Source organism: Stegostoma tigrinum, chromosome 29, assembly GCF_030684315.1.
Source record: "Stegostoma tigrinum isolate sSteTig4 chromosome 29, sSteTig4.hap1, whole genome shotgun sequence".
Taxonomy (NCBI): Eukaryota; Metazoa; Chordata; class Chondrichthyes; order Orectolobiformes; family Stegostomatidae; genus Stegostoma; species Stegostoma tigrinum.
The window spans coordinates 8,409,034-8,436,785 of NC_081382.1; the positions used below are offsets into that span (position 1 = coordinate 8,409,034).

The window sequence follows — 27,752 nt, forward strand, 5'->3', positions numbered from 1 at the left end:
GATGGAGAAGCAACTAAAGAGATAGACAAAGACGAGAAAGGATGTGGCCTTTTCAGTGATCGGCGGCATTGCTTTCTGCAGGGGGGGGTCATGTCTCACAAAACTGATTCAGTTTTTTTTGAGGAAATGACAAAAAAAACTGAATGAGCATGGGGCGGTGAACGGTGTTATATGGGCTTTGACAAGGTCCCACATGACAGGCTAACACAAAAGGTGAAGTCACATGGGATCCACAATCAGCTGGCAGGCTGGATACAGAACTGGCTTAGTCACAGAACTCAGAGTAGTGGTGGAAGGGTGTTTTTCTGATGGGAGATTGTGACCAGTGGTGCTCTGTAGGAATCAGTGCTGGGACCCCTGTAATATATAGGAATGATTTGGAGAAGAATGTACATGGCCTGATTAGTCAGTTTGCAGATGACACGAAGATTGGCGGGGGGAGCTGCCGATAGTGAGAAGGATTGCCAAAGGATACAGCTGAGTATGGATAGGCTGGAGACTTGGTCGGAGAAAGGGCAGATTAAGTCTAATCCAAACAAATATGGGGTAATGCATTTTGGAGATTCAATGCAGGAGGGAAGTATACAGTAAATGGCAGAACCCTTAACAGCATCAACGTAGAGAGGAATCTATGCATCTCGGTCCATAATTCCCAGAAAGTGGTCAGGAGGTGCTTGCCTTCATCAGTCAGGATATAGAGTATAAAAACTGCCAAGTCATGTTGAAGCTGCATACAACTTTAGTTGGGCCACATTTGGAACACTGTGTACAGTTCTGGTTGTCACACTACCAGGACGTGAAGGCTTTGGAAAGGGTACAGAAATGTTTACCAGAATGTCGCCTGGTTTGTAGGATATTAGTTGTAAGGAGAGATTGGGCAAACTTGGTTCGTTTTCAAGGTTGTCGACTGGCTTGCTCTCGTTCAGACGTTTCATCACCATGCTAGGTGACATCATCTGCGAGGCCTCCAATGAAGCGATGTTATTCTATTCCGCTTGGAATTTACACTGTCTGGTCCGTCATGGTGAGTAGTGTCATTTCTGGTTTTGATCTGTGTGGGTTTGTGTATGGGGTCCAATTCTATGTGTTTGTTGATTGCATTATAGGTGGAGAACCATATCTCTAGGAATTGCTGTGCGTGTCTGTGGTTGGCTTCGGCTACTGTGGTTACTTTGTCCTAGTTAAACTGATATTAAGGCAAGTTTGTCACGTTGTTTTGCTGCTAGCTGATGACAAGGATTAAAGACCCCATTCCTAAAACACGCAGAACAAACGTAGTTTACAACATACCATCGGACAGACTGGAAGGAAACTAACCATAAGAATATACGAACATTAGTTAGCAGTAAAACGACTCAACAACCTTTCCCTAATATCAGTACACTAAGACAATGAAGGCCATCAGTTTAACTGGGACAAGGTAACCATAGTAGCCCAAGTCAAACATAGACACACACGGGAATTCCTAGAGGCTTGGTTCTCCACTTGTAATGCAGTCAACAAACATATAGAATTGGACCCAACATACAAACCCATACAGAACAAAACCAGAAATGACACATGCTCACCATAACAATCAAACAGCATAAATTTCAAGTGAAGTAGAACAACGTCGCTTCATCAGAGGCCTCACTGATGATGTTACCTAGCATGGTGACAAAACATCTGAAGAAGAACAAGCCCAGCTCGGTGAGCAAGTCAACAACCTCACCCACAACCCGAGCTACAGATCTTTGCTATGACCTTGGCTTGTTTTCACTTGAGCTCCAAAGCATAAGCGGTGACGTGACAGAAGTTTACAATATTGAGATGCATGCATACAATAAATAGTTGAAGTCTTTCTCTTAAGGTAGAAATGTTAATTACTGGGGGAACACAGGTTTAAGCTTAAAGGGGAGAAAGTTTAAGGATGATGTGAGAAGCAATTTTGTTTTTCCACAATATGGTATTTGCCTGGAATGCACTGCCAGAGGAGGTGGTGGAGACAGATACAATAGCTGCATTTACCAGTCATCTTGACAGATGGATGACTAGGCAGGGAATAGTAGGATACAGACTGCATTGAGGTAAAAGGTTTTTAGTTTAGAAAGTGTCACAACAGTGCAGTCTTGATAGGCCTGTGCTCAACTATTCCTTGTTCAGATGTCGGGCCTCTTCATCACTGCTGCTTCTTGCTTGCAGGAGCCAGGCTGACACTTCAGTACAGTACTGAGGAAATGTTGCCTTTCAATAAGCCTGAAAATCAGACTGTGCCTACCCTCTCAGGTAGATATAAAACATTCCCTGGCTCTATTAACAGTAGGTCTCCTCATGTTCTAGTCAATGTTACCCCATCACGGGTGTCACAATTGTTATTAGGTTTCTCTTTGTTGGGTCTTCAGGCCCGAAATGTCAGCCTTCTTGCTCCTCTGATGCAGCTTGGCCTGCTGTGTTCATCCAGCTCTACACCTTGTTATCTCATTACATTGAGGGGTAGTGTTGCATTGTAGCGGGTAGTGTCCCTACCTCCAGGTTCAAGTGCCAGGTAACCTGCTCGAGTTGGCCACAGTAGGGGTATCTACAGCCAACAGATGTTGATGGCCCAATCCTCAGCAGTGAGGACAGGAGAACAGATAGGACAGAAAGGCAGCCCACACTTAAATTAGCACTTTCAGCTCTTTGGGACATCCTGAGGTCATGAAAGGAGCAAGAATGCAAACCTTTCTCAGTGGACTGCAGTTGATGAATTGTGGATGATGTTCCATAGGATCAGTTACATAATGGGTGAAAAATTTTGTTTTATCCATTTTACACTGTCACTAAACTCACAGCCCTTTGTGTGAACTATACCAGATACAGAGTGCACTGTCTGTTGTGGAGTAATTTGAGGGCAGCTCGGTGGTTAGCCCCACTGCCTCACAACACCAGAAACCTGGCTTCAATCCCACCCTCGAGCCAGCATCTGTGCGGAGTTTGCACATTCTCCCCGTGCCTGCGTGGGTTTCCTCTGGGTACTCCGGTTTCCTCCTACAGCCCACAGATGTTCAGGTTAGGGTAAATTGGCCATGCTAAATTGTCCATAGTGTCCATGGATGTGCAGGCTGGGTGGGTTAGCCATGGGGAATGTAGGGTTACAGGGATAGGGGGGAGCAAAGAATCTGGGTGGGATGCTCTTCAGAGGGTTGTTGTGGACTTGGTGGGCCAAATGGCCTGCTTCTACACTGTAGGGATCCGCTGAGTACCTTTCTTTTTACTTTCGATCTTTAATTTTAAAACACCACATAAAATAGCTTGTATTTTTGTTGTTTGCTAAACAAACAGAGACAGCATTTCCTTTTTAAAGTTTGTATCTAACATTGCCTAAAAGAAATAAATAATGGTAAAACCACACTTCCCCGATAAATATTCCCAGCAAATCCATGTAGAACCCAATCAAATGCTTCACTCATCACTGTCATCGAGGATATTGTCTTCAAAACTCACTCCAGTGGGAGCCTTTGTTCTACAGAAGAAGAGGTGAGACAGGATGCATCAGTCACAAAGGGAATACAGCTTTTGCTGTGCAGACAGCACCCACTGCGACAGTGGCTATACTTCGTAAGTACTTCATTTGCTACAATCGGGAAAGGTGCTAAATAAACGCAAAAGCAGGATTTGTAGGTGTTGGAAGTGGCCGAATCCAGAGATGGGCACCACTGACCCTTCAGGCAGGGCTTGAGGGTGACCTGCCTGCTCTTGGTGCTGCGCTAATGGACCTAGCTGCAGGCCTTCAGGCCCCTGAGGCATCAGGGCAGAGGGAACTTCCCAGAGGTGGCCACCTGACATCAGGCCCGGGTGCCCTGTAATCCTGGTACCGCGCCCGGGTGCCCTGTGCTCCAGGCACCAGGCCCGGGTGCCCTGTCCCCCTGGCACCAGGCCCGGGTGCCCTGTCCCCCTGGCACCAGGCCCGGGTGCCCTGTCCCCCTGGCACCAGGCCCGGGTGCCCTGTCCCCCTGGCACCAGGCCCGGGTGCCCTGTCCCCCTGGCACCAGGCTTTGAGGACCTCCATCTGTGCTTGGCTTCAGCAATGGCCACCGTCTGGAGTCTTTCTCTACCGCCATGGCCTGGTTGCTGAAGCATTATGAAGGTTACAATTTAACAAGCTGGAGGGAATACCGCTATCTCTCTCTCTCTCTCTGTTTTTTTTTTCACTTTTACCTGAATTGCAGATTCTGTTTCTCCCCTGGTGACCCTCCAGCTTTGTGGGAGGGAGAGGTTACAACAACTTGCATTGTGGATCATTCATCACCATAGCAATGCATCCCATGCTGCTCTGTAACAGTGTTAACATTCAAAAACACGGCTGGGTGTCTTGGGCCACAACCTTCCTGATCTCAGCAATCTCCTCCACCCGTCTATACCCTTCCAACTCTCCGGTGTCCTTGATTTACATCACTGCCTAGATTGCAAGGTGTGGAATTCTCTCTCAAAGTCTACCGTTTAACCACTTTCTGCTCCTTCAAAGCACTGCTTAAAACATCCCTCTTTCACAAATGCTGACCTCACAAGGGACGCCCAGCTCATGTGAAAGATTAAAGCAAAAAAACAAAAATCTTTTGTTCACCCACTTCAACATTTCCATTTGTGGGCTGGGGTCAAACTCTCCTGTGCAGCGTCAAAGGTGATGGTTTATGAAATTGAAGACATTATATAAATGCAAGTTGTTGTAGAGAGCAGTCTTCCCAGGTTCAGGTTTGGACAGAGGAGGAGCCGCTCTGCATCAAACTGGACAGGGATCAGGAGCATTAATATAAGCAAAGTGAGCAATCGAGAATGTGTTGTTGGGACCTGGCCTTGTACACCACACACTGAAAGGTCCAATATGGCAAAGTGGGTGGCCGGAGATCATGCAGTGAATGGGGCCCCATATCTAACAGTGAATTGGCCCCCGTACTGCGCAGTGCACGGCCCTATATTGCACATTACCCACAAAGCTTACAGAGCACTAATCTTTGGAAGATGACAACTACCTCTTGCTGCCTGGATTTATCAGGGACTCTCCTGCAAGCCTCTTCTTGGACACTGGTGAAGATTCAGGTCCATTTGCCTTCCTCCTGGAATCATACTCTACAAGCAAACAGCAACAGATTTCAATCATGAAATGTTCAAATGATTAACCACTGGAGACAATTCAGGAATGTTTAAGCATTTCTCTAATACGAGAATTTTGAAGGAGTTACTGAATTGCCTTGCTGTTCTTTTCTCTAAGCACCTGCATCTCTTGCCTTCCCAAGAATTTATCCAATCCCCTTTTGAAAGCTATTATTACATAGAACATAGAACAGTACAGCACAGTACAGGCCCTTCAGCCCACAATGTCGTGCCGACCTATAATCCTACTAAGGTCAATCTACCCTGCACACCCTACATTTTACTATCCTCCATGTGCCTATCCAAGCGTCGCTTAAAAGTCTGTAAAGTATCTGACTCCACTACCACTGCTGACAGCACATTCCACGCGGCCACCACTCTCTGTGTGAAGAACTTACCTCTGACATCTCCCCTATACCTTCCTCCAGTCACCTTAAAATTATGCCCCCTCATAATAGTCATTTCCACCCTGGGAAAAAGTCTCTGACTATCCACTCTATGCCTCTCATCATCTTGTACACCTCTACCAAGTCACACCTCATCCTTCTTCACTCCAATGAGAAAAGCCCTAGCTCCCTCAACCTTTCCTCATAAGACCTGCCCACCAGTCCAGGCAGCATCCTGGTAAATCTCCTCTGCACCCTCTCCAAAGCTTCTGCATCTTTCCTGTAATGAGGTGACCAGAACTGAACACAAAATTCCAAGTGTGGTCTAACCAGAGTTTTATAGAGCTAGGCGTAACCTCATGGCTCTTAAACTCAATTCCCCTACCAATGAAAGCCAACACACCATACGCCTTCTTTACAAACCTACCAACTTGGGTGGTAACTTTGAGTGATCTATGGACGTGGACCCCAAGATCCCTCTGTTCCTCCACACAGCCGAGAATCCTGCCATTAACCCTGTATTCTGCATTCAAATTTGACTTTCTAAAATGAACCACTTCACACGTTTCTGGGTTGAATTCCATCTGCCACTTCTTTGCCCAGCTCTGCATCCTGTCAATGTCCCATTGCAACCTACAACAGCCCTCCACGCTGTCCACAACTTCATGTTATCAGCAAACTTACTAACCCAACCTTCCATTTCCTCATCCAAGTCATTTATAAAGATCACAAAGAGCAGAGGTCCCAGAACAGATCCCTGCTGAACACCACTGGTCACTGACCCCAGGCTGAATACTTCCCAATATGAATATCAAATCTGCTTATCCTGAGTCATTATGTTAAAAAAAATTACCTCAGGTTTTTTTCCAAATGATCTTAAAATCAGTGTCCTCTGGTTAATGAGACTCCCGTCACTGCAAGTAGTTTGCCCAATTCGATTCAATCAAAATCTTTCATGACTTTGCATACCTCCATCAAATCTTTTCTCAAACTCTGCTGTAATTGGAACAGCCCCAGCTCCTGTAATCTTCTCATCATCCCTGTTCCCATTGTACTTTATCTTTTCCATTTCCTATTCCAAGGCCTTCATCTATGTATTAAAAGCATAATGCCCAGAACAAGTCACAATTCCAGCTGGAGCCTTAGCACTGTTTTAGAATGGTTTCATTTGGCTTCCCTGCATTTTGTACAAGCCTGAAGATCCAGTAAGTCTCTCTAACAGACCTCGCAACCTGTGTTCTTACCCTTAAAACCACACGTGTGGACAATTTCCACATATCCTTTCCTACTCCTTGGTCCATACTCATACCGCTGGCATACACTCTCCACGTAACCAATAACTCCACAGCAACATGGGCATAATGGAACTGCTAGAAAAAGCACACACTCATGATCATCTTCAAAACGGTGCCATAGTTACAAGTCTCTAAGAGTTTCAGTCAACCAGTATCACTGGAGGATACAAGCGCTTGACACCTCTATATTTCATGTAAATAAACAAAGAGCCACTGACAAAAATGATCGCAGAAAAAAACAGCTTACTGTACTATCACAGAGCTATCAATGAGGCCCAATTATCCTTCCTGTCCAGCAATGTCAATAGAAGTAATCTTTTTATGGGAATCTGTGCTTTCAGTGAAATGGAACCATATCATTTCCTTCAAAATCCTGGAATTGCCTTCCCAACGACACTACAGGAGAGAACCTATACCACGTGGGCTACAGGAGTATTGAGAAAGAAAGTAACTAGCGCTATAAAGGCAGTTAGGGATGGGCGGCAAATGCTAACCCAGCTAGCTACTATCCTGTAAAAGAAGCTGTAAAAATGTTAATGTCTATAAGTTTTGACGATCTCTTTGTCAGATTCCCTTTTCACTGCAGTGAAAAATACTGAAAGCCCTGACCAATGCAGTTCTTCTAACTCGGACTGGGCAATGATTCACTGAAACACTTTTAAGCGTGTGGATGGGGTGCTGAATAAAACAACAGACAGCAGAAGGGAAGCCACTCGTAGAACAAAGAGTAATACAGATCAGAGGGAGCAGCCTGAGTGAGTGAGAACTCAGTGCGTACAAGAGGTGGGTCAGACAGAGGAAATTGAGAGGTGGTGGGGCGGATGGGAGACTGAGGCTGGGGGTGGGGGTGAAGAGTGAGGTGGGGGGACTGAGACGATGGTGGGCGGGCGATGAGTGAGGCTGACACTGTAGATATACCTGCACAATATGAACTGCAGCAGTTGTACAAGGCATTTTGTGAAGGGCAATTAGCGATGGCCTTGCCAGCGATGCCCAATTACCTTGAAGAGTTATTCAAAAACTGAGGCCCAGTTTGCCATCTCGGGTGACCACAACTGATCCTATACAATACATGAAGAAGAGGAGTAACTGAATTTGACCTTGAGCCTGGTCAATACTTATCATTAAAGTAACATCTTTAAATGGGTTGCTTAACCATTGTCACATTGCTGCTTGTGGGAGAATGCTGTGTACTAATCAACTGTTGTATTCACTGCATCACAACAGTGGCCATGTTTCAGACGTTGCTAACTGTCTGCAAGACGTTTTGTGACATCTAATGGTTGTGAAATTAGCGTAGTGGTGCAAGTCTTTCTCTATCTTTAAATCCAGGTTTCCCAATCAATATTAGCCAGTCTGACAAGTTACTCGAGGGATCCACACTGCTCGCCCAATTCATTCTCACTGTGGAGTGATGATTTTGGGACACCAAACGAAAGAAAACACTTTAAAACAAATTGTGACAGCTGGGTAATTGGAGAGATATGCATGGGCATTTATCTAGGCTATAATAGCAGACCCAGAGGGGTTTCTACCTGCTGGTTCACTCCCCATCACTGAGGCAGTGCAGTTGGAAGAAACCAAGAAAAGGGAAAGACAGAGATGGGTCCTGAGGCATAGTGCACAAACCACACAACAATTTTTTGCACCTCTAAAGATCAGAGCTTCATGACTAATCTTACCTGCCAGAAACATCCTCTGCGTCCTCTGCATTGTTTTATCAAGTTTGAAAATGTTGCTTTCCTCAGAGGCTGTCGGTAGAAGATGAGTTATATTTTTAGACATTTATCAGGGTGACTACTCACACGATAATCATTAACATCATTGTCTCACTGTTATGATTTGCTCAAAGTAGCCACTAGTAAAACAGGCAGCTCATTGCGAAGGCAGGCTAACATCAATGGCCCTGTTCTACATCTCGAAGGTGTTAGTTCTGATTTTGTGGGTGATACTTTTTCCTGAGACTCAGAAGATTGTAGACTCAGTCTCAGAAAGTGGTGTATGAAATCACAGCTGACACTGTGAGGCAGCAGTGAGAAGCCGAATTAATGCTCCAACCTGCCGTGCCAATTAACAAGGTCATGGATATTTGTTTTTTTTCCTCAGTTCCACATTCTTGCCCAATTAATATCCCTCAATTCTCTGAGAAGTCAAACATTTATCTAAGATAACAAAGTGTAGAGCTGGATGAGCACAGCAGGCCAAGCAACATCACAGGAGCAGGAAAGCTGACGTTTCAGGTCAAGACCCTTCTTCAGAAAAAAACATTTATCTATCTCAGCCTCGAATATGCTCAACATTGTAGCTTCCACAGCTTGCTGGGGTAGTGACTTCCAACAACTCACAACCCTCTGAGTGAAGAAATTTCTCCTCATCTCAGTCAGAGAGTCAAACAGCATGGAAATGGACCCCTCGCTCCAACCAGTCCATACTGACCGCGTTCCAAACTAAACTAGTCCCGCCTGCCTGCGTTTGGCCGATATCCCTCCAAACCTTTCCTACTCGTACTTATCCAAATGTCTTTTAAATGTGATAACTGTATCTGCATCCACTGCTTCCCCTGGCAATTCATTCCACTCATGTTCTGTGTAAAAAAAAGTTGCCCCTCATGTCCCTTTTAAATCTTTCTGCTCTCAGCTTAAAAATATGCTCCCTAGTTTTGAATACCCCCACCTTAGAGTAAATACTCCTATCTATGCCCCTCATGATTCTATAAGCCTCTAAAGGTCACCCTTCAACCTCCTCTGCTCCAGTGAAAAAAGTCCCAGCTTATCCAGCCTCTCCTTATAACTCAAACCCTCCTTTCCTAGCAACATCCTCTGAAATCTTTTCTGAACCCTCTTCAGATTAATATTATCTTTCCTATAACAAGGTAACCAGAGCTGCACTCAGTACTCTAGACGAGTCCTCACAACATCCTGTACAACCACAATATGATGTCCCAACTCCTATTCTCAAAGATCTGAGCAGCGAAGGCAAGTGCACTAAATGCCTCCTGAACCACCCTGTATACCTGTGACACAAATTTCAGAGAATTATGTAATGTGAACCCCTGGGTCTCTCTAAACTGCACTATCCAGAGCCCCACCACTAACTGTATAAGTCCTGCCTTTGTTTATTTTACCAAAATGCAATATTTCACATTTATCCAGATTAAACTCCATCGGCCACTCTTCAGCCCATTGACCCAACTGATCAAGATCTCTTTGTAATCTTAGTTTACCTCTACGCTGCCAATTTTGGTGTCATTTGCAAACTTACTAACCATGCCTCCTAATTCTGATCCAAATTATTGATATGTATGACAAACAAAACTGGACCAGTATCGATCCCTGTAGAATACTGCTGGTCACTGGCCTCCAGTACAAAAAACAACCCTCCACCTTCTGACTCCTACCATAAAGCAAATTTTGTATTCATGTGGCAAACTCACCCTGAGTCCCATGTGATTTAACTTTACCAATTAGTCTACCATGTGGAACCCTATCAAAGGGTCTACTGATGTCTATGTCAACAACAACTCCTACTCTAAGTGAGTCCTAAATGATTATCCCATTAGTCTGAGACTGTACCACCATGCTCCAGATTCCCTCACCTGCAGAAATGCCCGTGTATGTTTCTATCAAATCACCGCTCGTTCTTCTTGCTAAAAATAATTCCTCTTACACAAAACCATATCAATTCAATTTGATGACACTACGATTCTCTAACTCTTTGTTAAAACTTTCATCACAATAGATTTCAGTAATTTTCTGATGACCAATGTCTGGCTGTAGTTCTCCTGCTTTTAATCACTCCACCTTAATTCAACTGTTCTCGGATCAAGGCGGCTTCAGAAAACCTTGACCAGTGCAACCACTTCCTCTGCAGATACTTCTTTAGATACTTGCTCAGATGCAAGCCCCCAGGGATTAACCTTTCAGTTGTTTAAGTTCTCCAACACATTTTCTCCGTAAATTAAGTTCCGCACTCTAATTTGCTCCGTGAATACCCTCTATTTCGAGCACCTAATTTGTATCATCCACAATGGAGGCTGACACAAAATATTTGTTTAACATCTCTACCATTTCTTCTGCAGCATGATAATTTTTCATGTCTCTGCTTCAGATCAACCAGCGTTTACTTTAGCTACCCTCTTCCTTTTTCCTCGATTGTAAAAGCTCCTACAACTCATTTTTATGTCACTGGCTGGTCAACTCTTATTTTCAATTTTTCCCTTTTAGCCAACTCTTCAGTTGCCATTCTTTCCAGACTTGATTAGATTAGATTCCCTACAGTGTGGAAACAGGCCCTTCGGCTCAACAAGTCCACACCGCCCCTTGGAGCATCCCATCCAGACCCATCCCCCTATAACCCACACACCCCTGAACACAACGGGCAAGTTAGCAGGGCCAACCCACCTAGCCTGCATGCCTTTGGACGGTGGGAGGAAACTGGAGCACCCGTAGAAAACCCACACAGACACGAGGAGAATATGTAAACTCCGCACAGTTACCCGAGGCCGGAATCGAACCCGGGTCCCTGGTGCTGTGAGGCTGCAGTGCTAACCACTGAGCCACTATGCCACCCTCAAGATCTTTCAAAATTATTGATTTAACTTCTATTCTTTGTGAAACATGTAGTTCTCCTTTAATGCAATAGTTGCGTTCTTGTGTGACCTCGTGCTGTAGAAAATTGCCATAGAAAATCGCTATACCTGTACAGCAGAAAGTTTACATTATCTAAACAGCGTCTACTATTCAATTACATTATACCAATTCGCATTAACAAAACACATGTTATTGCAGAACTAGGTATTGCAAATCTCTTTTAATCTAATACTATCTCTAATTTCTCCATAAATCACAGATGCTCTCTCCTCACTAAGTCTGTTTTGATAAAATATATTTTTGTGGAATGCTTTGAATCATTTAATTAAATAGTTCCCACTGTTTACTGATCATATTTTTGCATCCATTTATTCACTCATTTTAGCTGTGTTCCCTTCACATCTATGCAATTAGCTTTTTTAAAAAAGTTTTGTGTTTTTACTTTGTGCAATTCAATTCTGAGCCAAAATCCAGAAAACTATTGTCATTATGTTATTTTTCACCACCAGAAATACTTTTCCTCCTCTTCCATTCAGTCTATCTTTTGGAAACTTTACAAACCCTGGAGTATTCAGTTCCCAGCCTTGGTCCCCGGTAATTATGTATCTAAAGGGAATGAAGTGCACTGTTGAAGCCACAGTCTTTTGAATGAGCCTTTTTTCTGAGTCATTCCCTCCCAGACTGACATAAGCATTGTCCAAAAAAACTATTTTCAAGAAAAGCATAGCAGTACTCTCCCATGTCCTGCACAGTGCTTATTCACTAAGCAGAAACTTAAAGCACATGTTATCTGGTTGCTCCTTATTGTTGTTTTGCTGGTCATCCACTAATTGATGGAGAAGCCAGTCTATTTTCCACAAGTGCTTATTTGTGTTTCATAGTTCAAATCAAAGGCCAGTCTGCTTTCTCCCTTTCCAAACCAAATTTCTTTATTAGGGAAAACCAGACCGTAAATATATATAAGTATAATGGAACTATAAGGTATAACATTGTCAATTATCTCATATGCTGGTCTCTTTGTCTAATTAATTAACACGTGTTGCAAATTGCTGAGGCTCAAGTCCTGATCCTTGTGTCATCTCTCTCTAGGGGATGTTTGTAAACTCAAAACTGATCCATTTATTCCTCTGTTTTTAGCTCATTGGCCAATCTTCAATCTGTACTAATATATTACCCCCAATCCCCAGGAACCCTAACTTTATACAATATCTACTTATTTGGTAACTTGTTAATGCTAGATCTAAATACACTACTTTGTAGTTCCCCTTTATTCATTCTGCTAGCTGTGTCCAGAACAAAAATGCTGATAAATTTGTCAAAGACAATTTCCCTTTCACTAAGCCATGTTGACTCTGCCGAAATGATCTTCTGAGCATCCTGTCATCACATCGCTAACATACTGTTCGCGGGACATGGGCTCGAATCCCACTACAGCAGATGTTAAAATTTGAATTCAACGAAACCCTTGAATTGAAAATTGGCCTAATGACAACCAAGTGACTTTGTCAATTATTGTAAAAACCTTCTAATGTCCTTCAGGAGAGGAACTGCCATCTTTACCTGGTCTAGCCCACAGACAAATGGCAGGTGTGCTTTCCCTCGGGTGGGGCATTTCAAGATTGGGGGGGCAACTTTTTTAGGTGTGAGGAGAGAGATTCAAAGAAGACATGGGGGCGTCATTTACACAGGGAATGGTCCATGCTTGGAACAAACCTCCAGAGGAAATGGCAGATAAGGGCACAGTTACAACGTTAGGAAGATAGTACACAAATAAGAAATGTTTTGGAGGGTATTGGGCCAAGCACAGGCTTGTTTAGTGGGACTAATTTAGTTTTGGATTATGGCCAGCATGGATTGGTTGGGCTGAAGGGTCTGTTTCCATGCTGTATGATTTTCTGAGTCTATAACTCTACATTGGTTGGAAAGGTCTGCGGAATGACTTGAGAATAGGAAAGGAGCTACAGAAATGCAGTTCTCCAGTGCCGCTCAACCCAGCTGCTAAAAGGTGCCAGTTGGGGGAACCACAAGGAAAGATGCAGCTGGTATTCCTTCCTATGACCTACATACACTGCTACCAGAAGTTAATGATAGAGATCAGGGAGTAAGATAGCTGCTCAGCGCAAAAGCGGTGAAAGGAGAATTATAAACAAATAACAAAAGCATTTTAGATGAAATTGGCAAGCAAATCTACAAAAAATTCACTCGCTGGGGCTATTGGTGTCAGCTAGTTTACAGAATAATGGGCAGATTGAGTGTAAACCATAAGAAAGTCTTTTTTTTTAAGACTGCGCTAAGATCTTTTTAAAAGGTAGTGTTGGACTAAGACTTTGCCACTGGCTAAATGAGCAATGCCTGCAACCCCTAAAAAAGAAAGTTTGGGTATTTCAGATACTTGTCTCCTTCCTGTCCCCATCAGTACCGCGCTGTGCACCTTTGATTTGATCTTCCAAGTGATGTACTTGATCCACCAGGTGAAACATGACCGACCGGATCTCTGCCTTGGCCTCAGAAATGGACAGCTTGTAGAGGTCAAAGGTTAGTCCCTGGTCATCTTGGTTAAGTTTCAGTATGGCGATGTTGTCAAGAACTGTGAGGCTGACAGCAGACTTCTCGAAAGCATCCCTGTGGGCGCAGCACAGAATGTTAGCAGTAACGTTGATTCACAACATGCTCCCCCATTGTACACCATTCACCACCCTGTGGCCCACACAGTTAAACATCATCTCTGTCCATCCTGTGTGTTCTCCTCACAGCCTGCATTCCAAACAAGCTTTGTTTCATTAACGAACTTTAAGATATAGTATTTTCTGTTCTTGTTTTAAAGTCATGAATATAAACTGTAAACATAACTGAGGGCCCAGCTACTGCTCTTTGTGGAACTTCAATAATTATTTTGAAAGGCCCATTAATCCCTATCCCCAGCCCCAAACAATGCCTCCTATTTACCAATCCTCTATCTGTGGTAACATATTAGGCCCAACTCCATGAACACCTATCCTGCCTATTTACAGTTTAATGTGGCCTCTTATCAAATGTCTATTGGAAATACATATAGCTTACATCTTAATGTTTCCCTTTATCTACTCTCTTGTTACATCCTCAAATCAACTAATACATTTCTCAGTATAGATTTCCCTTTCACTAATGATGCCTTGTTCTAATTGTGAAATGCTGTTCCAAAAGGATTGCTAAGACTTTCTGAATTCCATACTCCAATGTTTATCGAAAAGATGGATATCAGGAGTGTTTTGACTAAACGCAGGGAGAGCTGCAACAGGGATAATGATTGGGACATGGTAATTGAGGAAAACTGAAATCAATTACGAAGATGGAATACAGCATATGTTCCTACTCCTGGTCACAATCCTGCTGGACCTGAGGTTGTCTACAGAATAGGGTCAAGTCTTGGTTTTGATGTCTTTTCTGTGAGTAGCTTTGTCAGCATTCACTGAGCTACCATGGGGAGGCTGGTGCTCCTGTGAGGAGCTGCACTGTGTCTGGTGTCATGCAGATGTAACCAGAGACATGGACAGGAATCGTAGACTCCAATCCTGCTCCTCGAATGGACAGACGGTCCCCAGTTGAGCATAGCTGACCCACCACCTGGATATGGTGGACTCCCTACTTATTAAGCTTTGATGTACATCCCCAGCCTATTCATACCTGTACCTCAGCAGTGGGTTGTTGGGAGAAGGGACCCAAGGCAGGAGGGAAAACCAGCAAGAAAGTTAATAATGATTAGTGTCTCGCAGAGTCATACAGCACAAAAGCAGACCCTTCAGCCCCACCATAATCCCAACCTGCCTGCACTTGGCCCATATCCCTCCAAACATTTTCTTATCCATGTATTTATCTACACGTCTTTTAAACGTTGCAACTGTACCTGCATGTATAACTTTCCCAGGAAGTTCAGTCTAGACACAAACCACCCTGTGTTAAAAAAACTGCCCCCAAGTCATTTTTAAATCTTTCTCCTCTCACCTCAAAAATATGTCCCCTAGTCTTGAAGGCCCCCCAGCCTAGGGAATAGACGCCTACCATTCACTTTATCTATACCCCGCATGATTCTATAAACCTCTGTAAGGTCACCCCTCAGGCTCTTACGCTCCAGGGACTGACGTCCCAACCTTTCCAGTCTCAACAGGTTGGGTCATGTATGTTTCGTATCCAGGTGACCCTCTGTAGGAATCGCTATCTATTATAAGACGTTGTTAATTCTGTGTGTGTTTATGTAAATATTTCAGCCATGTTTGTGATACCTACTCCTTGGTTCTATCTCACCAGCAGACAGGAAAAGCTCTTCATTTTACAGTGTGGCTTTCTGAGTTTTGAAATGCACCTGTGCCTTGTTTGTTTATCTCAAATGGTTAGCTCCTCTTCATTTTAATTCCCCGTCCGCTCATCCTCCTCTACCTCGACATTTTGTACAGCTGAGCATCATCAGCCCAGCATAGAACATAGAACATAGAACAGTACAGCACAGAACAGGCCCTTCAGCCCACAAGTGGCTGACAGTAGCTGGCAATGGATTTCCAATTGTTTAAAGTGCCAGCAGAGCCCAGCAGGCAGCATTCCCACTTTGGAATCAGGAAGTCATAGGTTTCAGGACTGCTCCAGAAGCAGGAGTATATAATCAAGGCCGATGAGGGAGGACTGAGGGAGGGCTACTCACTTACAACCAAAGCGCCAGCTCACAAGGAGAGTCGCACTGAACTCAAAAGATTAACTCTGCCCCTGTCTCCACAGACGCTGCCAGGCCTGCTGAGTTTCTCCAGCATTCTCTGTGCTGCTTTCAGCTTTCTGCTGTATTTTCCTTTTCTTGAAAGCCTTAGGTGCAACAGATCACAGAGAGTTATTTCCAGACCTATACCGAGCATCTTGTCTAATATCTGTCAAGCGACATCAAGCAAGCAGAATAGCAAGCTGTTGTTTGTGGCAGCTTGCTGTGTTTCCTTCTATAGGCACTGCCTTCGAATGTACTTTACGGGCTGTGAAACATGCTGGGGTGCCCTGAGGTCCTGAAGTATACTATATCAATACAAGTTGCTCTATATGTTTTTCCTCCTCTCTTCTGTGACCTTGGTCTGTCATCTCCCAGACGCAGGGTGGTAGAGGCAGAGGAGCCCTCGAGATTGTGCAGGATTCAGTAAATCCTACTTGATGGAGTGACACCAGAATTCTCCATACCAGATTTATGGGTGAAATTGTTTCAAATCACAAGCCTGATGGGCACAAGGATGGCAGCAGTTGTATGGCATCACATTTCCTCTCCATTTTCTCATTCAGTAAAATGTTTGCTAAGACATCGGCCTGGCATCAACACCCAATGCAGGTGAGTGAACACCCGTTATATTCAAGCTTCAGGACAGGCCACAGTGCAGTCTGGTGATTTGATCAAAGTGTCAGAATGTTAAATGGACAGTTACAGAATCCTTACAATACAGAATGAGGCAGTTCAGCCCATCGAGTCTGTACTGACCCTGCAAACAGCATCCCACTCAGCCGGAGGCTCAGCACCCACTTTCTCCCTGTCATTCCCCATGGCTAATCCACCTAGCCTGCATGTCCCTGGACACCATGGGTGATTTAGCACGGCCAATCCACCTTACATCTTTGCAACATCTTTGGACTGCGGGAGGAAACCGGAGCACCCAGAGGAAACCTGCACGGACACGGGGAGAATGTGCAAACTCCACACAGTCAACCGAGGCTGGAATTGAACCTGGTTCCTAGTGCTGTGAGGTGGCTATGCTAGCCACTGAGCCACCGTGCCACCTCTGCTGTTGAGAGGCTGCCTTCTGCACTGGAGTAAATTGAGAGTGCAGGGCAGAGCTGGTAAATTAGAGCAACCCCTTTAGGAGCAAAATCCAGAAACAAGTCTTCACGAAATTACAAGTAGAAATCTGAATTGCACTCTCTCAAATGCCTGTGTTTCCTGGAGCTATCAGGACTGAGAGTGAAGGACTTATGTTTGATTAGGGCAGTAAGAGATATAGAGCTGAGAATGGCAAACGGGGTTCAGATACAGATCAGCCATGAGCCAGCTGAATGGGAGAGCAGAGTAAAGGGGTTGAGTGGCTTACTCCTGATTCTATTTTCCTATTTCTTTATCAACTCTCCTTTTTCCCCTGTGGACTGATGGTTACGTACCTGGCTCTGGAGTTGTATTCTTCACAGGTTTTCACTCCATGTGTGGATTTCTGTCAGACAGAAACAAAAGTGAATACTGTCCTTTCCTGATATGCAGAGTTTGGGCTGCACAGCAGCCGAGATGAACATTCATAAATCACACAGCAGGGGCATGGAGCCAGACTGAACAGAGAGGAGGAACTTGGGAGAAGAGCCAAATGGTTAACCGACCCCCAGACAACAGTCAGCACCTGTGTGTGCGAGGGGCCGTGCACTAGCCACGGGATCAGCACATGCACTCCATGTCCCCAACACTGCTGCTGGAAGCCTTTGGGCCTGGCAAAACACCAGTGGAGAACAAATGGTGAGGATAATAAATCAAAAGCAAGCGTGCGATAGCACCGCGGCCTTACAGCGCCAGGGACCCGGGTTCGATTCCACCCTCAGGCAGCTACCCGTGTGGAGTTTGCACATTCTCCCCATGTCTGCTTGGGTTTCCTCTGGATTGTTCACACAAGTCCAAAGATGTGCTGGGTAGGTGGTCTGGGGCTTAAAAAGAAGAGGCGTTTGGAAGGAGATTCCAAAGTTTTGGGACCATGCACAGCAACATCACCCCAGCAGAATTTGCTAGAAAGGGTTCAGAGTATTTGGGTATAGATGAAGTGCTGGCAAATGGGACTGGATTAATTTAGGATACGTGAACCGAAGGGTCTGTTTCCATGCTGCGTGACTCTAGGTCTCGGGGCCACGTATGATCACAGAATCTTCCCCTCAGAGACAGTTAGTGCCTTGTTGGTGAATTGAAGCTGTTGCTGAAAACATTATCCTCACTTGTTCTCAATACCTGACAACATTAATCACGGTGGGCTACTGCTTTTGTTAGCAATTAGCATGTTATCAGCAAAGTACGAAGAGTAAAGTCTATCAAGAGAAGTGCTGTTGGAAGCAAAACATGCCAATCACAGGACATGCGGATCTCAGTGAAGAAACTTGTGATGCAGTGGTAAGTGTCCCTACCACTGGCCCAGGAGGCCCAGGTTCAAGTCACGCCTGCTCCAGAGCTGTGGGGTGGCAACTCTAAACAGGGCGAGAAGGAAATAGAACAAAACTTCCGAATAACAAAGTGTGGGGCTGGATGAACACAGCAGGCCAAGCAGCATCTTAGGAGCACGCTCCTGAGATGCTGCTTGGCCTGCTGTGTTCATCCAGCCCCACACTTCGTTATCTTGGATTCTCCAGCATCTGCAGTTCCTGTTGTCTCTGATCAAAACTTCAGAATCCTGCTTGATAAGGCCATCTAGTGTTCATGGGCTGGAACTACATCGACAATTTGCAGAACACAATTCAAAAGGGAATACTGATGTAAAAGGATGCTCCAGAATGATAACAATAGAAAATAAGGTTTGTGGATAGGAACTGCGCATTTTATGCAAGATTTTTCATTCCACATAACTGCAAAAACATATGACCAGATTTAAAATGGGGACGTGATGGCTGAGTGGAATTTTCACTGGATTGTTAATCCAGAGACCCAGATAACATTCTGGGGACCCGGGTTTGAATCCTGCCACAGCAGATGGTGGAATTTGAATTCAATAAAATATCTGGAATTAAGAATCTAATGATGACCATGAACCCATTGCCGATGTCAGGGAGAACCCATCTGGTTCACTAATGTCGTTTAGGGAAGGCAATTGCCATCCTTATCTACGTGTGACTCCAGGCCCACAGCAATGTGGTTGACTCTTAACTTCCCTCTGGGCAAATAGGGATGAACAAGAAATGCTGTCTGGCCAGTGACGCCCTCATCCCATTAATGAATAAAAAACAGCAGGATAACACATTGTTAAAACAAAATGTACAGTCCAAATACTCACATGTTCCTCAAGTTTTTGTGGACTGAAACCTGTGCTCCAAACATCCATACCATTTGTAACACTGCGAAGGAAAGGGAGATCATTGTCATCAGTATTTTCTCTTAGAGTCATACATGCAAGAATGAAATGAGAGGATCAACTCAGTTTGTCAAACACAAGAAGACAGAGTCCAGTCATATGCTTTTCCCATCACGGGTTTCAACACAATGTACACTTCATGAAACTCTAACAACCCAGGTCACTTGTTCCCAGTACACCCTGTGCAGTTTTCCCAACTTATCTTTGAATTATCATACAACAATGAACTGCTCCGTAAATCCACTTAGTGTCAGACAACCCTGCTGGATCCTACGGGATGATAACATGTTTGATCATAAGAAGACAAAAGCAGAATATACGATTGATTGATTATTTGATTGATTGTCACGTGTACCGAAGTACAGTGAAAAGCTTTGTTTACAAGTGGCACAGGCAGACCATGCTAAACAAAGGATGTACAGACCAATAAGACTTAGACAGAGGCACATAGGTTACATTGCATAGGGCTAGGTGAGATCAACGTTAGCAAGATCAGTGTTATTTGAGGCTAGAGAATTCATTCATCAGTCTGATAACAGCGGCTCGTGTGTGTGTTCAGGCTTCTGTATCTTATGCCTGATGGAAGGGGTTGTAGGAGAGCGTTACTAGGGTGTGATGGGTCTTTGATGATGTTGGCCGCCTTTCTGTGGCAGCAAGCTGTAAATAAAGTCCATGGAGAGAAGAGATATCGGGAACTGCAGATGCTGGAGAATCCGAGATAACAAAGTGTGGAGCTGGATGAACACAGCAGGCCAAGCAGCATCTCAGGAACACAAAAGCTGACGTTTCGGGCCTAGACCCTTCATCAGAGAGGGGGATGGGGTGAGGGTTCTGAAATAAATAGGGAGAGAGGGGGAAGCGGACCGAAGATGGATAGAGGAGAAGATAAGTGGAGAGGAGAGTATAGATGGGGAGGGGATAGGTCAGGATGAGGCATTCCACTCCTGCACATCCCAGATGTCCGCGTTCTTCAAGGACCGCAACTTCCCCCTGCAGTGATCGAGAACGCCCTTGACCGTGTCTCCTGCATTTCCCGCAACACATCCCTCACACCCTGCCCTCACAATAACCGCCCTAAGAGAATCCCCCTTGTCCTCACATACCACCCCACCAACCTCCGGATACAACGCATCATCCTCCGACATTTCCGCCATCTACAATCCGACCCCACCAACCAAGACATTTTTCCATCCCCACCCTTGCCTGCCTTCCGGACAGATCACTCTCACCCTGACTCCCTTGTTCGCTCCACACTGCCCTCCAACCCCACCACACCCAGCACCTTCCCCTGCAACCGCAGGAAATGCTACACTTGCCCCCACACCTCCTCCCTCACCCCTATCCCAGGCCCCAAGATGACTTTCCATATTAAGCAGAGGTTCACCTGCACATCTGCCAATGTGGTATACTGTATCCACTGTACCCGGTGTGGCTTCATCTACATTGGGGAAACCAAGCAGAGGCTTGGGGACTGCTTTGCAGAACACATCCGCTCAGTTCGCAATAAACAACTGCACCTCCCAGTTGCGAACCATTTTAACTCCCCCTCCCATTCCTCAGACGACATGTCCATCATGGGCCTCCTGCAGTGCCACAACGATGCCACCCGAAGGTTGCAGGAACAGCAACTCATATTCCGCTTGGGAACCCTGCAGCTCAATGGTATCAACGTGGACTTCACAAGATTCAAAATCTCCCCCTCCCCGACTGCATCCCAAAACCAGCCCAGTTCGTCCCCTCCCCCCACCGCATCCCAAAACCAGCCCAGCTCGTCCTCTCCCCCCACCGCATCCCAAAACCAGCCCAGCTCGTCCTCTCTCACCACTGCATCACAAAACCAGCCCAGCTCATCCCCGCCTCCCTGACCCGTTCTTCCTCTCACCTATCCCCTCCTCCCACCTCAAGCTGCACATCCATTTCCTACCTACTAACGTCATCCCACTCCCGTGACCTGTCCGTCCTCCCTAGACTGACCTATCCCCTCTCCACCTATACGCTCCACTCCACCTATCTTCTCCTCTATCCATCTTCGGTCCGCTTCCCCCTCTCTCCCTATTTATTTCAGAACCCTCTCCCCATCCCCCTCTCTGATGAAGGGTCTAGGCCCGAAACATCAGCTTTTGTGCTCCTAAGATGCTGCTTGGCCTGCTGTGTTCAACCAGCTCCACACTTTGTTATCCATTGATGGAAGGTTGGTTTCTGCGAAGGTCTGGGCTGCGCACTCCACCTTCCACAGTTTCTTGTCAGAGCAGTTGCCATACCAGGCCATTATGTACCCGGACAGTTTGCCTTCTATGGTGCATCTGTAGAAGTTGGTGAGGGACCTTATGGACATGCCAAATTTCCTGAGCTGCCTGAGGAAGAAGAGGAACTGTTGTGCCTTCTTGTCTGACACATCTACATGAAAAGTCCAGGGCAGGTATCAGTTATCGTCACTCCGAGGAACCGGTGGCTCTTCACCTCTCTCAACCTCAGCTCCGTTAATCTCAATGTGGGTGCGTTCTCCTCTTTTCTTTCTGAAGTCGATGATCAGTTCATCAGTTTTGCTGACATTGAGAGACTGATTGTTTTCATTGCACCGTGTCACCAAGCCCTCTATCTCCCTTCTGTAGTTTGACTCATTGTTGTTAGATATCAGTCCCACTCCCATGGTGTCATCAGCAAACTTGTAGATGGTGTTAGTTTGAAATGTGGCAACACAGTCATATGTGTGCAGGGAGTACAGTAGGGGGGCTGAGAATGCACCCAATGTCGAGTGTTATTGTGGAGGGGATGCAGTTATCTATCCTCACTGATTGAGGCCTGTGAGTCAGAAAGCTGAGGATTCAGTTGCAGAGGACCAAGTTCACAGTGCGTTGAGATCAGTCTGGAGGGGATAATGGCGTTGGAGGCAGAGCTGTAGGCCATGAGCAGGGGTTTGACATGGGTGTCTTTAATGTCCAGATGTTCCAGCGATGAATGCAGGGCCAGGGACATGGCATCTTCTGTGGACCTGTTACGTCGGTAGGCAAATTGCAGTAAAAATTTCATAAAGGTCTTGACACTCAGATTTGGGGTACTTGTACACAGAAAGCAGGAAGTTCAATTCCAGGTGCACTATGTAATTAAAAAGGCAAGTGGCATGTTGATGTTCACTGCAAATGGATAAAGAAGTCTTGCTGCAGGGTTGAGACCCCATCTGGAATTCAGTGGGCAGGTCTGGTCTCTATACTAAAGGGATTGGACGTGATACAGGTGAAGGTTCACATCACTGTCCCAGGAAAGAAGGGGTCGGTCAATGATGACAGACCAGGTCAGCTGGGCTGGTATTCTCTGGAGATAACGTGAAATAACGAGAAACGATCTCACTAGGTTGTGTAAAATTCTGGCTTGATAAGGTTGAAATTGTTCCCATTGGACAAGGAATATAAAACACGAAGCATTGAGAATCATTAACATTCCATTTGAATGGCGCACGGTGGCTCAGTGGCTGGCAAGGATGCCTCACAGCACTAGGGACCCATATTCAATTCCAGCTTCAGGTGACTCTGTGCGGAGTTTGCACGTTGTCTCTCTGCCTGTGTGGGTTTCCTCTGGGTGCTCTGGTTTTCTCCCACAGTCCAAAGATGTGCAGGCTAGGTGGGTTAGCCATGGGAAATGCAGGGTTACAGGGATGGGGAAGGGGGGCAAGAGTCCAGGTGGGATGGTCTTCAGAGGGTCAGTGTGACTGAATGGGTTGAATGGCCTGTTTCCGCAAGGTAGCATGATTCCTTATGCCAGAGGGTTGTGTCACTCCAGTACTGAAAAATATTTAAGGCTGAGACAGAATTTTGGTCTCTTGGGGCATTGAGGGATCTGGGGAGTGGGTAGGGAAATGGAGTTGAAGCCTGAGATGATTCACAAACATACTGAATGATGGAGCAGGCTTGATGGGCAAAATGTCTACTGTTACCCCTATTCCTCGTGATCTTGGTACAGAGGAGCAGAGTGGAGCCCGTTCAACTGAGGGACACCATTCAGTAAGCAGCTCAGCATAATAGGGTCACCTGACAGGTGTAAAGATTCAAAGCGTGTCTGAACCCAATAGTAGCACTGTAGCTTCTCAGTTAGAATTCAGAGCTGGGAATAATTACATTATTCAGGTCTGGGCTCCCTTGCAACATTGCTTTGATACTGATATTTAAACAGCTATCCCCTCATCCTGTTCAGGTGGACTTCAAGATTTCATAACTCTATCTAAATAAGATCAAGACATTTCTCTATCATTTTGACATTAGGTTGAGGTTGTACAGGATGTTGGCAAAGCCTCTTCTGGAATACTGTGTCTAGCTGTGGCCTCCCTGCTATAGGAAGAATGTTATTAAGCTGGAGAGGGTTCAAAAGAGATTCCCCAGGATGTTGCTGGGAATGGAGGGTTTGAGGCCTAAGGACAGACGGTATAGGCCGGGATTTTTTTCAATGGAGGATAGGAGGTCCAGCGGCGACCTTACAGAGGTTTATACAATCAAGAGGGGTACAGATAAGGTGAATGGCAGGTGTCTTTTCCTTAGGGTGGGGGAATTTCAAGGCCAGGGAGCATATTTCTTAAGATAAGAGGAGAAAGATTTAAAAAAAGACAGGACAGGTTACAGGTTACACGTTTTTACAGTGGTCTGTGTGTGGAATGAGCTTCCAGAGGAAGTGGTGCTTGCCAGTGTAGTCACAACATTTTTAGATAAAGACATGAATAACAAATGCTTGGGGAAATATGAGCCAAGAAGAGAAACATAGAAACACAGAAGATAGGAGCAGGAGGAGGCCATTCAGCCCTTCCAGCCTGCTCTGCCATTCTTCAGAATCATGGCTGATCATCCAACTCAATAGCCTAACCCTGCTTTCTCCCCATAAACTTTGATCCCATTCAACCCAAGTGCTCTATCTAGTCACCTCTTAAGTACATTTAATGTTTTGGCATCAACTACTTCCTGTGGTAATGAATTCCACAGGCTCTTCACTCTTTGGGTGAAGTGTCTCCTCATATCTGTCCTAAATTGTTTACCCCGAATCCTCATACTGTGAGCCCTGTTCTGGACACACTGGGAAAATCCACCCTGCTTCTAACGTGTCCAGTCCTGTTAGAATTTTAAGTCTCCATGAAAACCCCCTCGTTCGTCTGAACTCCAGTGAAAATAATCCCAATCTAGTCAATCTCTCCTCTTATGTCAGTGTTGCCATCCCCGGTATCAGCCTGGTAACCTTCACTGCACTCCCTCGACAGCAAGGGGTAGGTGGGACTAGTTTAATTTGGGGTTATCGTTGGCATGGACTGGTTGGACCAAAGGGTCTGTTTCCATGCTGTGTGACTGCATGGTTCAGCATGTTGTTGTTGTGGACATAAAGCAGTTAATTTATTGATCTACATGTCAGTCACTGCATGTGGTAAATTAATGACTTGGGCCAGAGTTTCCTGCAGCAAGGTATCTCACAGTGTTCACAGTTAACTTGATCCCATTTTGCATGATTCAGCCCAAACTCTTCTGGCATTGAAACTGACTTGAAATGCAAGCTGATAATCGCAAGGCAAGGGGAAGGGTACATCAGATACATTAGTGGATAGCAGCAATGTCATTTCAGGGTTGAGAAATAAACAGAGGAAGAACTAAAGCTAAATCAGGTATAACATGATATAAAGTTAATTACGACGTAAAGAGAAGAAAAGAGACAGAAAGGAAATGTGAGAAATACATGCATTGGAAAGGTTACTAGTTTGAATTTTAACTTTTTCTCTCCCCTGATGCTGCTAGATCCATGGTAATAGCAATGCTTACTTTGGGATCACTGTTGGAAGTTTTGGGATTACTGCTGAAAGTTTTCATCTGAGTTGTTCAAACTAGGCCAATACTTGCAGAGGATGTGCCAATTTTTGCAGGGAGCCCTGAAACTGTCAATTCCTTGCAATGCAGTGAGGTTTTTGAAAGCGTGTCAATCTTCACAGATGGGTTCTGAAAATGGTAAAACCCTTGAAAGTGTGCCAGATTTACAGGGCCTCCATGAGCGTGCATTAAGCTCCTTTAACAGTCATCGTAAGTATGCCGATATATGCACAGAACTCTGAAACAATGCCAAACTTTGCAGGTGGCTCACATACAACAACTTGCAGTTGTTTTCTCACGCAAAACAGCACAAAGAAAGTCCCTGCTGTTCTCTTCTGGTTGGTCCCCAGCATGCAGTGATAAATCAACATCCTTGACTATCTCAGTCTGCGTGTCCCTTGGATCTGGAAGTGCTACAGGAGTGTTCTTGTGAAGACTTTGGATTTGGAAATATCATATATATTTAAATACTTAAAATTGAGGCTGGCTGCAATATAATAACTTGCAGGTAACATTCATAAGGCTAATAATATTACCAGTTGTCTCGATATAGAATGGGTAGTCTGAATTTCCCGTACTAGTCCAGAGGTGTGAAAACTAAAACTGGATACCAGACAGTTTAATTTCTGTATTACCCCATTCCCGATTTATTGTTCTACATCAGTTAATAGCGAGTTACTGTGGATGCTCCTATTTCACCCACTGTGTCAATGATAGCTCTTCGAAAGTATTACTCAGATAAGATCCTCAAATCCTTACAGTGTGGAAACAGGCCATTTGGCCCAATAGGTCCACACCATCTCTCCAAAGAGCATCTCACTCAGACCCATTCCCGTACATTACCCCATGTCGAAACCAAACATCCCTGGGCAATTTAGCACGGCCAATCCACCTAGCCAGCCTGCACATCTTTGGATTGTGGGAGGAAACAGCAGCACCCATAGGAAACCCATGCTATTCAATTAGTTCCACTCTCCTAGCTTTTTCCTCATAGCTCTGTAAATATTTTCTTTGAATGTATTATCTTTCTGAAAATTACTATTTAAACTGCTTCCACCATCCTTAAGCTTTCCTCATTTCACTCCTGATTCTTTTGCCAGTTAGCTTAAGTCTATGTTCTTTGGTTGCCATTCCTAGTATTAAAAAACTTCTTTTCTTATTTATTCAGCAAATCCCATCACATTACTTTGAATACTTCTATTCCCATAACCTTCTCTGTTCTGAGGAGAACAATCCCAGCTTTTCTGGTTATTTAACGTAACTGAAGTCTTTCAATGTTGTGTACACCCTGAGAACTCTCCTCTTCTCTGTCTCTGAGACCTTAGATGTCTTTCCTAAATTGTGGTACCCAGAATTGGCCACAATTCTCCAGCTTGGAAGTCTATTGCCATTTCTTCACTGTCGCTGGGTCATAATCCTGGAATTCCCTCCCTGACAGTGTTGTGGGTCAACCCACAGCAGGAGGACAGCAGCAGAAAGCAGCTCACCACCACCTTCTCAAGGGCAACTAGGGCCAGGCAATAGACGCTGGCCAGCCAATGACACTCACATCCCAACAAATGAATAAATAAAACTGAAAGCTGGAGGTTAACCAGGGATCAGCCTTTCTTGTAATAATATGGTTAAACAGAATGTATTTGTCCTGTCTTCATTAAAGACTTACACACTCAGAGCATCTCTTATGTTATAGTGCTACTGCACTACTCTGCCATCGATTTACGTTCCCTCTTCCAGCCCTTTCGGTCAAAATGAATCACCTCATCCTTCACTGTATTTCTGTGCTTTGGAAGAAGGAACGAGACAAGGGAGTACTCAGTGAATGGCAGGCAGTAGGAAGCTACAGAGGAACTGAGAGATCATTGGGTGCTTGTTCACAGATCCCTCCAGGAGGTGAATGGACAGGTTGGCGGGGTAGTTAATAAGGCAAACAGGATGCTTGCCTTTATCAGTTGTAGAATAGATCACAAGAGCAGGGAGGTCATGTTGGAGCTGTAACAGGTCTTCGACTGAGCCACAGCAGTTCTGGTCACCACACTCTAGGAAGTACGTGACTGAGCTGGAGCGGGTGAAAAGGAGATTCATCAGGATGTTGCCTGGGATGGAGCATTTCAGCGATGAGGAGAGGCTGGATACGCTCCTGTTGTTTTCTTCAGAGCCATGAAGGATGAGAGCAGACCTGGTAGAGGGGTGTAAGATTATGAGGGGTATGGACAGGCTGAACAAGAAGCAGCTGTTCCCCTTAATCAAAGGGTCAATACAAGGGGGCAGGAGTGAAAGATGGGAGATTTAGAGAAGATCTTAAGGAAAGCTTTATCAGAGGGTGATGGGGAATGGAATGCACTGCCTGGGAGGACAATTGAAGGGGGAAATCACACAAATTTTAAAAATTACTTCAATGAGCATCTGAAGCTTTGAGCTACAACACTCAAGGCAATGGGTTAAGAGTGGGAAAGTGTGA

General features: G+C 45.0%; 1 protein-coding gene across 4 annotated transcripts in view; it reads right to left on the bottom strand.

The window, feature by feature from the left end:
- Positions 1-1,504: 1,504 nt before the first annotated feature.
- Positions 1,505-27,752, bottom strand: part of paxx (PAXX non-homologous end joining factor) — a 30,360-nt gene continuing 4,112 nt past the window's right edge. For 3 of the 4 annotated variants that reach the window (XM_048558596.2, XM_059638318.1, XM_059638319.1), the window contains 6 exons: positions 19,386-19,446; positions 17,530-17,579; positions 13,811-14,001; positions 8,473-8,541; positions 4,989-5,085; positions 1,506-3,481 (listed from right to left, as the gene is read on the bottom strand). In XM_048558596.2, the coding sequence (XP_048414553.1) occupies positions 3,421-3,481; positions 4,989-5,085; positions 8,473-8,541; positions 13,811-14,001; positions 17,530-17,579; positions 19,386-19,446 (529 nt within the window). In that variant the 3' untranslated portion in view covers positions 1,506-3,420. Of the gene's footprint in view, positions 3,482-4,988; positions 5,086-8,472; positions 8,542-13,810; positions 14,002-17,529; positions 17,580-19,385; positions 19,447-27,752 lie in introns of all 4 variants that reach the window. The other variant, XM_059638317.1, reaches the window with a different exon arrangement.